We start from the raw sequence: 11,495 nt of genomic DNA on the forward strand, positions 1-11,495 counted from the left end.
AGATACGTAAGTAAATTGGGGCTAGGAGTTAGGACCAAATCAGGTTAGAAGTTTAAGTGACTTAGCTATTTTGAAAAACGTAATCTGGTAATAACAATCATTCTAGAACATGTAAATAGAATAAAATGGAAATTCTTATTCGTCGCTTATTAATTTACCACTTTATTGATAAGATACAAAAATAATAATAAGTACTTCTTCTTATAAAGTGCAACTCCATACATCTTTACGATGTTTTTTTAATAATTATGATTCAATATTCCATACAGAACCTGTTTATCGCTCGTGTTAATCGCGCACCCCACACGTGAACATGACAAATGACTCTATTTTATACAAAAAGCCGTCTTTGTCTTACTTCTTAATCTATATTGAGCCTAACAACGTCTATGATTGATTTAAGAACAATGTACAGTCAGGCAGATATTTTATGAGACTTCCAGTGACTTGGCCCACTTTTAGCTTGGTCCACGGGCCAAGTTGCTGGTTTGAATTTTTAAATTGTTTTCCTTCCAGTGACTGGGCCTTTTAAAAATTCAAACCAGGGACTTGGCCCGTGGACCAAGCTAAAAGTGGGCCAAGTCAATGGAAGACTCCATTTTAACCTATTTAATTTATAATGGACAACACGCATAAGTTGTAATATTAAGTTAAATTATGACTTAATTTAAAGTTTAGATCACACACATTACACTAGTTTTTATTTCACCTCAATCCATCCAGTATTACCGAAGATAGAGCCTCGAGAAGTTTACGGACTTTTTAAAATTTTCAAAAATTTCCAATATTCGCGCGTGACGTCACAACATGATTTTGCAGCCCCCGCACGTTAACCCATTTACCACTTTTTGTCTTTTTCCAACTAAAATAAAATTTTAATTGAGGTATTTTTTGGGTGAGAGGCATAAGAACTAATGCCGTTTTATATCAAAAATTCATACTTAGAGGTAATCAACCAGGTACAAAGTATTTCCTTGTATGTTAGTCTGCCACTCTTTAGTAAGTCCCGAAATCCCCGCTTCGGCTCCCCTACTAACCATTCTAACCATTGTACACAGATAATATCTTGCATGCTGCTTTTCATGTTACTACGTCACATTTTCAAAATCCGCGCGGAAAATCGCTCCGAGCGGAAGAGTGCACTTTGAGCTTGAATATTTCAGTCATTTTTAAAGATATCAAAAAAATAAAAATACAGTATTCATTCTAATTTTTTGTAGTTTTTTTTGGCATCTTCAACAAAAATTGTGCGCCATGTCCATTGCTGAAAGTTATTAAGGTCTAACGATTAAGTAATTAAGGTCTTTATGAATGTAGTACTTACCAACACTAATCTAATATTAAACTTAAATCTGATGTTATAAGCATCATTCGGACTAACACAATTAAACATTTTGGTAGGCAGTGCCTAAGTACCTTAACCCAAAAAAATTTTGTTATTTACGTTGAAGATAAAGTACCTACGCAAGTAAGTAATATTGCCTACCTCCAAATGAAACTAATGACTTCCATTTCTGACAGCTCTGTTAAGATGTTTTCTTGCGGACTAGAAGTCTAGACTCTGGCAACAAATAAAGACCCAAATGTATATTTTCGTTATTTCTCACTTCACTGGAGAAGACGAAAACACATTCAGATAACAGCTAAAACAAAATTTGTAATGCCATAAAATAAGCTTGACGCATGTTTTTTTGGCATCTCCCACCAATTTCCATAATTAAATACTTAAATTAAAAATATAATAGTTTAACAGTCTTATGTCTCCGACTGTACCGTATTTCAAGTAATCAAACGCAAAGACGTTATTAAGGAATCATAATTATTCGTGATTAACAAGTTGGATTAGTGGAATGTTTTGTACCTGTCTGAAAAAATACAGTCGGCTACATTTCTGGTCACTTAGGATTAAGCGATGGTGAGACTGAGAGCTGGTGATTTAAGTACTAAGTACTAGTACTGGACTTATCCAGGACAAAAATATACAGCAGACCGGCAATAATAATAATGTATTTCGTTTGAAATCAAAAGCTTCATGTTTTTTAAATTTAATGAAAACATTTTGTAGAGCTTAGAAAAAAAACAAATGCATTAAGAACCTCCTCTTTTTAAGTTGGTTAATAAGCAGACATTTTGTTTCAATCAAAGTTATTATGAAGATGTCACTTTTTGCTTACGTTTTAGACGTAACTGAACACGCAAACTCTTTTAGCAAAGTTATTTAAAGTTCCTATTCCGATCGTTGGAAATATGATCGAAAACTTGTAGATACGTTCCGAAAGGCCGAAACAAAGTCACTGACCCCAAGTATCGGCTAACTTAATTCCAAAATAACTTAACTTGGTAGCTAATGCGTAACGGGTATCGGTAATCGGGACTATTCCCACCTCTCGTTCCCACCACTGCAACTCCTGTGTAGCCAGGATCTACAGCTTGACCGCCACAAAAACCCAACCAATGAAGGTCAAGTTTGTCCCGGGGGAAAGTTAAACTGTCATTGGACCCGCAACGAAATTAATCAGAAGAACATAGGAGGAGTTCGAAATTAAGGTTCGACTTCCCTCCATTGCAAAGCGGATGACAGGTGACAAACAAAGGTAAACCTTTAAGAAAAAGGGTATCGGTAATCACGTAATTTGACAAGTAACAGAACGTTTTAAGACCACTGTGAAAGCCCTTCGCTGCAACCCGATATTCGGCTGTCAAAATGTCGGCCGACCGCAGCCTCCCATCACTCATGGATAGGGATGGGACGCTTTGTCGATTTGGTCCGACATTTCACTTTTTCGGATATCGACACTGACATTTATCGCAAGGATCTATCTTCTTAAAGTACGTTGGTCTTGACTCTCAGCTAAGATGACTTCGTAAGTTCGTATTTGTACTTAGTTAAAGTTAACGTTAAGCCTTACGTAGACTTTCTGTAGCTATAGCTTATCTTTTTAGAAAAGTATCATTGAAATTGAGTACACCAATTTTCATAGGCGCCAATTTAAATAATATTTAATAATAATATTTATTAAGTTGAATTATTTTTTATGATTAAATCTTTGGTATTGTCCCATCCCTACACTAAGGATGGCCCTCTCACTACCTCACGCGTAGTCATTACGTAATGACTGGTCGATTCGCAACAGATTCCAACTAAATCGAGTAAAGAGACCTGAATTTTAGTTTTGGAATCCAATTCTTCGTGGAAAATGGCATTCGGAATGAATTAATAAGTGTATTTTTTTTTTATTTATTTATTAATTTGGACCACAAACAGATTCACAATATGTATTCTTAAAAGCTAGTTTTATGGATAGTGCTTATCATGAATCCAACAACGCTGGTCACAATTTAAGATTACGTGTTTAATGGGGCGGAGGAGCCATATTATGTGGTAATACAAGCCGAAGATGACTGAAAAATGCTGTATTATTAGTTATATTCGCGTAGTAGAGTCGTTTATCTTCTAATATTAAATGCACATCCATTTGTAATCAGAAACAATCGCGCCATTTGCATTTCCCTTTAGGCGGGAAAAGAAAACGCGGCATTTTCTCGCGTTTTTGCGATGCGCTCGCGTCGAAAGTGTTATAATTAACGTTTCTATAGTTTCAATTTAATGTTCTTATCTATTCTCAAGTTATTTATGAGTGTTGCATTATTTTAAATTGCGCTATCTTAAATGCTGATCCATTTTCCAATTTAGCTGAAAATGAATCTGTAAGCTTTTGCACGTATCTTATCTAATACTTCTTACTAAAACGCTATTACAGGCTAGACAATTTTCAAAGAATGAACTTATGAAGTAGTTGACGAGCTCAGTCTATAAAATTGCAATGTCTCAATATTTCTCTTTAGCATAATGAAATGTGTGATCGCGAGGGTATTATCAAAAATGTCCAGGTCGGTACTGCGGCGTGACATTTCATTAAATTATTGGCCGTACCCCCGCGAGCGCCGCACGCCAACGGCTCTCACGCCACTACCTAGTGATTTAACTGCGACATTGAAATGATTTACTATACCACTAATATCACAACTTTTAAAAGCACAATATAGTGTCAATCAATAAAACTTTCTACGTAAAATACTAACGAAACTTTTATGTCTTTTCCAGATACAACAGCGCCATACGTGCTCTACAAAGATGGCGTCGAACGCGCCCCTCCTGGCACCCAGTGGGGAGGCGGAGTGCTGGACGGGGGCTACCAGCCCATGCAGCACCAGAGCCCCGGCGGGCCCTCACCGCAGCCCGAGCCTCAGCTCGCGTCGCCCGCCCCCTCGCCGTATCCACCCGCGCCGCCGCCTCCAGACCCCACTGGAGCAGCAGAAGATGCCGCTCAACAACTCGCCCAACAACAGGCACAACAACAAGCTCAGCAGCAACAACAGCAGCAGCAGCAGCAACAAACGTCTCCAGAGCATATGCAAGTTGAGCAACAACTGCAGAGCCAGCCGCAACCGCAGCCCAACCAGGACCACCTCGACAGGACGCCCTGTTTCGTCCCCCAACCGGACTTACAGCAGCAATACGCGACGCCTTACTTCAAAGAAACCAGACCGACCAGCCACATGCTGGGGACCGGAGGATTCCCATTACACTACCTTAAACAGAACGGCGGAGTGCTCTCCCTCGAAGGGCCGCTCGAGCAGTACGCCGCGCCGGAGTTGCGCCACCTGCCAGACATAGTCCAACCTGAACCGCCCAAGCCGCGAAAGCACAACCCGAATTCCGAGCTCCGGCTCTTCAAGTGCTTGACGTGCGGGAAGGACTTCAAGCAGAAGTCGACCCTGCTGCAACACGAGCGCATCCACACCGACTCCAGACCTTACGGGTGCCCCGAGTGCGGCAAGCGGTTCCGGCAGCAGTCGCATCTCACGCAGCACCTCCGCATCCACGCGAACGAGAAGCCTTACGCGTGCGTGTATTGCCCGCGCTCGTTCCGGCAGCGCGCCATCCTCAACCAGCACCTGCGCATCCATTCCGGTGAGAAGCCATATACGTGCGGCGAGTGCGGCAAACATTTCCGCCAGAAGGCCATCCTGAACCAGCACGTCCGCACACACCAAGGCGAGCGCAATTCACACATATATGTCCCTCCCCCTCCCGCGCGCGCCGCCCGCACTGACCCGCGTCACTGCCGGCGCCGCCTGCGATCCCCGCCGCTCCCTGCACGTTCGATTCGGTCTCGCATCCATTGGCCTTCCTATCAAACAAATTCTCGATCCCCTCGTCGCCCGCGGAGAGGCGCGCGCTCGCGAGACGCGGAACCGATCGCCGGACGATCCCGTAACCGTCCCTCAGTTCGATTAACCCACTCGTCGGTTATCCCCATCCTCTGCAGCTCCACTCATGACTCATGATTGTGTTTCATTTTTCAGACGTGTCGCCGCATCTGATATTCAAGAACGGGACGACGCCCACGCTGTGGCCCCAGGATGTGCCCTTCCCCGCCGACGAGAACAAGGAGGAGATCCAGTCGACCTTCGGCGACACCGACCAGAACGGGGAGCAACGAGGCTCCTGCTTCTCGCCCGGCGACACCGCCCAGTACCCCGCCTACTTCAAGGACACCAAAGGCTTAAATCACACAGTTTTCGGCTCCGGACTGTCTCTGCAATACTTGAAAGGTGGCAAGCTGCCAGACGTTCTTGGCGGCCGCGCCATGCCACTGTACGTCCGGTGTCCGATTTGCCAAAAAGAGTTTAAGCAAAAGTCGACGCTCCTGCAACACGGTTGCATCCACATAGAGTCGCGGCCGTACCCGTGCCCCGAGTGCGGAAAGCGTTTCCGGCAGCAGTCGCATCTGACGCAGCATCTCCGCATTCACACGAATGAGAAACCTTACGGGTGCGTGTACTGCCCTCGCTTCTTCCGTCAGCGGACCATTCTCAACCAGCACCTCCGCATCCACACCGGAGAGAAGCCGTACAAGTGCACGCAATGCGGGAAAGATTTCAGGCAGAAGGCGATTTTGGACCAGCACACGCGGACGCATCAGGGCGACCGGCCGTTCTGCTGCCCGATGCCGAACTGCCGGCGGCGGTTCGCGACGGAGCCGGAGGTGAAGAAGCACATCGACAACCACATGAACCCGCACGCGGCGAAGGCCCGGCGCGCGGACGCGTCCAAGACGCCGCGGCCGCTGCCGCCGGCGGCCGCGGTGGTGAAGCCGGAGCTGTACTTCCCGCAGTGCTACGCGCCGCCGTTCCAGCAGTTCCCGGCGGCGGGCGTGGCGGAGTTCAAGCCGGCCGTGGGCCCGGGCGCGCCCGTGGCCTGCCTGCCGGCGCAGTGACCCGCGCCGCCACCGCGGTGGCACCCAGCTCCTCACGCGCCCGCGCACCACGACCTCTACGCCGCCGACCGCCTCTACAACTAGGCGCCGCGCGGAGGCACGGTCCGGGCCGGCCGCGGCCTCACACCAGTATACGAAACATTACGATATCGGATCGCTGTAAACGAGCTTCGATCTGTAAATAACGATGTTGTTTATCCTCTATCGAAAGTCTGTCGGATGTACAGTTTAAAAGTTCTTCACGAATAGTGTTACCGTTGGAAAAACGAGTAAAATAGCGTTTTTTGCCCCGTAATATTAAGTTACCAAGTAAGAATTAGGTTTCTCGATTCTTCTCGTACGGTCGAAATTTTCATTAAATTCTAAGCAGATTGAACCAGAGATTAGAATTTAAAACTCTACGTTGAAATCTAAAATTAAGAATTGATCTTTTACCACATAACAATATTTCGCGATGAATGTCTCCAGCGCTGTTGCGCTATTTGTAATAAATATACATATTTTGTAGATAAATTTAAGTTAATTTTATTTACGAGTATTAAGGGATATAATCTGGCAAATACGGGGAGAGGTAGACGAATTTCAAGATGCTCAAAAAATAATATCTTTAAAAAGTATTGGTAAAGAATTTACACGGTAACTTTAGGTCCAAAATTAGAAAATTTTCGGCGGAGTGTCTCTGAACATCGATGAAAACAGATTGAAGAATGTAAACCAAAAACGTAGGTTACCTTTCGCCATCGAATACATATTTTGTTTGTTAGTATTACAGAGCTCAGTTACGGCTCTGTCCGAGAGCAACACAGTAGGTGCCAAATAGCGTAGTGTTTTTGATTGAATGTTTTCTACCAGTTTCTATTATAGTTGGCCTAGTTTAGGTTGTTACCAGTTTTTCAACGATGTGACAATTGAGATGCATTTAGGAGGAAGGGTCAGACTGAGAAAGGACTGTGATAGTTAGGTAGGTTAGGTATTCGCTCACTTAGCGTTAAAACTTCGTGTACGGCTGAAACGTGATTGGAAATCCCTTTTTGGAGACGAGTGAATGTTATCAGATAGTTTTGTTTATCATTGTGTATTCGCTTCTTTTGTAAGTAACTCGAAATTGCCAAACGCCCGCGTGAAACGACGTTTTATGTTCCTAAATTATTGAAATTAACGCATTTATTTTAAGGCGGTTCGACGCCGGTTTTGCCTTCCCTTCTTGACTGATTTGATAAAGTAATTTTGAGAGTGAGATTAGTGAATTTTACCATTAGGTAACGCGTGTGATGTCGCTAAGTGCTTTGTCGTAGTTTGATCCAGGGACGAGGATATGCCAGACTAATCTTATTTCTAATTTAGGTTAGACTATCAACTTTCGAATTACCAAGCAATTCGACCATTCATCGCGAAATAACTTAGGAGTTAGGGAAATAAAGATATATATGAATTTTTTGGCGCGTTGGGGTGCCCTGGTGGTGGCGGATCGTCCTAAGTTGTTTCTCGTCCAAGATATACGATTAGAATAAGAAAAAACATAGGATGGGATTGGAAGGGTTTTTGTGTGAGGTCGATGTATAAAATACGTCACCTCCGTTGAAGCTAGTTGACCACGCGAGTCGGGTAGACTTTAAACGTGCAGGGCCGCCCGCGCACCCCAGCACGCGTTTTAACGTTTTTTATCATCTCTGTTTGTATCTATAGACGACATATATAGCTTATTTTACGATATTATTGTGATGGTTTCGTTTTCCTACCGCATAATAAGGACTGTTACTATGTATTAACAAATAGATGTAATAGTATTTGAATTTGTGGGAGTCACGTTACACTTCGATACGATTTATTATTTATCACTTCTCAAAGTGAATGCATTTCTTTCAGCGGATTACGTGCGTCAAATAAATTTTCTCATTGGACAGTTATGAAAATTGTATACGGGTCAAGGTTGCGGCTTCTATGTGTGACAAATGGTTACATTTCACGAAGATAATATGGCGACATAACCAGGCGCCAGAAACAAAATTTATGCAGCTGATTACGCTGTTATGGTGTCCCAGTGAAAGAAGCCCATGGTTTATACATCTTACCGATTAATTGCGCCGCTAAAAATTATATCAACTAATGTAGAGACGCAACTTTGGACCGCCTTCAGAATCGCGCTCGCGAATTAATTTACCATTTGAGTTTCCTATCAAACTTTTGGAGGTTTGCAAACGAAAAATACCACATTCGGAGAAATTCTAAAGTAATCTTCCGTGACTAGTGTTCACATGTTCAACGTGTGACCCTCCCGGCGCGTGCGCCGCCCGGCCTGCCATATACAAGTTTCAGTTCCCGTTATATATTTTATAAACTGCCCTACAATAAACAGCCTTATACAATAATAGTCATAAGTATTTTTATACAAACACAGACAAGAGGGACCGGGCGGCGCCGCGCTATAGTATAAAGTTTGAATACAAACAACATAGTGCCATTGCCGAGAAATAACCTCAGATTTATACTTATTAGATTTTTATACCGATACAAATGGATTTAATTTTTAAATATAAACAAAGGTGATTAAGTATACAGAGATTACAGATGCTATTTTATACATTTATTACAAACAATATTATTAAATCGTATGTGAAATAGTCTTAAAGTTAGTCGTACCTATTGCAACGTGCTAAGTACCTAAGGATTTTGGAAACAGGTTTTATAAGTTACTGAGTCTTGGGAGATTGAAGATGTCGATTCCCCACAACTTACCACATTTTTTTAAATAGATCGAGTATGATTTGACCGGAAAACTTTATAAATGTATTCACAAAGAGAAAAACAAAACTTTTGGAACCAAAATGGCACCACTTGCGAAATTTTGAAAGCCATCCACATTTGCAGACTTTAAAAGTATCATGCCGATTTTACACTGATCGTGGTGCCTCGTTTGATTTTCTGATCAAATCATAATTTTGCATTTAGTTGAATGTTGATTTACAGCGTGGTTATTGTAAATACATATCATCAGGAACTACTGGGCAGTGTTGCATCGTTAATTAAGCATCCTTGTTACTGGTAAATGCCAATGTAACGGAATATGTATGAGAGCTACATTGGACATTTAGGGCTCACATACACTCAGCCGAGATGCGACGCGTTGAAAGTTGCGTGATTAAAAACTTTTTTGGCCATAAAATGTGACACGTTACCTCTGGGCTGAGTCTATACGACCCTTAGGGGTGGGTTTCAACACTTACTGACATTTTTCTTGGCAATCATTAACCAAATCACTCAGCAAATGATGAAACTACCCCCACTTTTGTGTTAAATTCAAATTAACATCTCGTCTTTCTATCTTGCCAGTCAAAAGTAGTACTTTATCGTGCAATCAGTGGCTACCCCAGCTTATAGTATTTCGGTATAGATTTAAGTCAAAATCAAAGTAAACGTTAGGAATGTTCTGTTTAAATTGCTCACACTTTTGTTAAGTTTTGCTCAATATCCTTGTATGTGTATAACATTTAACGTTACAATATTAGTTAAAGTGAGTTTCTGTAAAATAATAGTTTTTTATAGAGCACGGTTTTGCTTTTCTTATGATATGTTACTTAATGATTGTCTGTGCCAATGCTGGTGACACTTATGTAACACTCCCTTTATAATAATGTTTCGCAGTAAGAAAGTTGTAACGTCACTATTCATCCAAAATTATCATTTTAAAGTTAAAATCAGTTTGCATTATCAGCAAACTTGTCAGGCAAACCATATTCTTCTCTATATTTTACTTGAATTTTAGGACTATCCAGTAGTACCACGTAGTACTTTGTCATGTAGAGTCTACCGATAGAGGGAAATTAGGTAACTAAAGTGTATTTAAAGTGAATAGTGTCGTTATAATTTTCAAAATGCTATACGTTTGCCATCATTAAGAGCTTGCCGTCCAGTTTTGATTATAAAGGTAACTTCAGCCACGTAAATACCGGATTTCTTTTCACAGAGTATTTATATAGGTTTTAATCATGTTCCTAGCTTTTACTATTGCGTACTTTATTTGTATTTTCGCTGATATTTAGGTAGACTTTCTGCAATACAGCTCTACGTTACCGAAATATATTGTGAGCTAGAAATGATAGCATTTTAATTAGATTACTAGAGACAGCTTGAAATATTTTAAGTCTTTGATCGTTGTGATAGAGACACTAGATGTTTGTCTAAAATTTACTAAACAAGGTCGTCACTTGGTGAGAAAACATAATGGTGATCTTGCTATTAAAACAGATTTGATTCTTCCATTTATAAAGCTATATTGCAGAAAGGCGTAGTGCATAAAATGTAAACAAGCTTTTAAGATACTCTATATAAAACTATATCTATTTACTCGAACCATTGTTTTATGCGTTTGACATCAATAGGCAATATTCGCCATAATGTTCGTGCGTATTATTTAATGGCACGTCTAGAAAATTCACGTTACTGCTATCTCTATTTAGAACTAAAAAAAACTTAACAGTAACTGATATTATTAAAAAGTAATGGGTTGATTTTAACAGGAATAAAAAAAAATGTAACTGTCACTGTACTGACGACATCACATTAAACTAAGTATACTAAAGACGTATCTATTACATACAACTATTGCGATTTTGCAACAAAAAATAAAAAAACATTTTGATGTGCTGGTGACTCTACATTACATAAAATACTCCGTCTATAATAAAATAAAAATAAGTAAGTGCACTTTAAGTTACCTGTTCAGTTACTTGATATTAATAATAATTGATTCCAATGAATGACACCCGCCACAAAGTGTATAGCGGCCTTAACTGGACGTGCCAAAAAATCCATAATATTGCCACTTCTCTCAACATAGCCTCTTCATAGTGTAACTGAGTGCTATCCTTTATGACTTAATACACTTAATTTTGTACATTTAAGTTGTTAAAGATAAAAAGGAGAGAATAAGATTGCATCGTGACATTATACTTTGCATAATATAAACATAATAATTATCAAGACGTCAATTGTATCAAATACAATTATTTTGAGCAATGAAAGTGTAACTGATTCGTTGCTTCGCTTCTTACAAAATTAGTGACATAGTGATAAGTTTATTCAAAAAGTTGTAATAGCATTTTGATTCCACGTTGGATGCATTTATTGTATGATCTCAAGCAGTCGAAGTTTTAAGAAGTGTAGTGTAACATTGGCTTAACAGTACTAAAATTAAGTCACCCTGTGTTTTTT

The 11,495-nt window shown here is 40.9% G+C and overlaps 1 protein-coding gene across 2 annotated transcripts in view; it reads left to right on the plus strand.

The window, feature by feature from the left end:
- The window catches only part of jim (zinc finger protein jim), an 88,386-nt gene extending 77,583 nt beyond the window's left edge, over window positions 1-10,803 (plus strand). Inside the window, exons 2-3 of one of the 2 annotated variants that reach the window (XM_028323555.1) lie at window positions 4,106-5,059; window positions 5,371-10,803. In XM_028323555.1, coding sequence (XP_028179356.1) covers window positions 4,106-5,059; window positions 5,371-6,284 — 1,868 coding nt within the window. In that variant the 3' untranslated portion in view covers window positions 6,285-10,803. The remainder of the gene's footprint in view (window positions 1-4,105; window positions 5,060-5,370) is intronic. The other variant, XM_028323556.1, reaches the window with a different exon arrangement.
- Window positions 10,804-11,495: the final 692 nt, after the last annotated feature.

The sequence above is a fragment of the Ostrinia furnacalis genome, unplaced genomic scaffold (genome assembly GCF_004193835.3).
Source record: "Ostrinia furnacalis isolate ACB-3 unplaced genomic scaffold, ASM419383v2 OfSCF0643, whole genome shotgun sequence".
NCBI classification, from domain to species: Eukaryota; Metazoa; Arthropoda; class Insecta; order Lepidoptera; family Crambidae; genus Ostrinia; species Ostrinia furnacalis.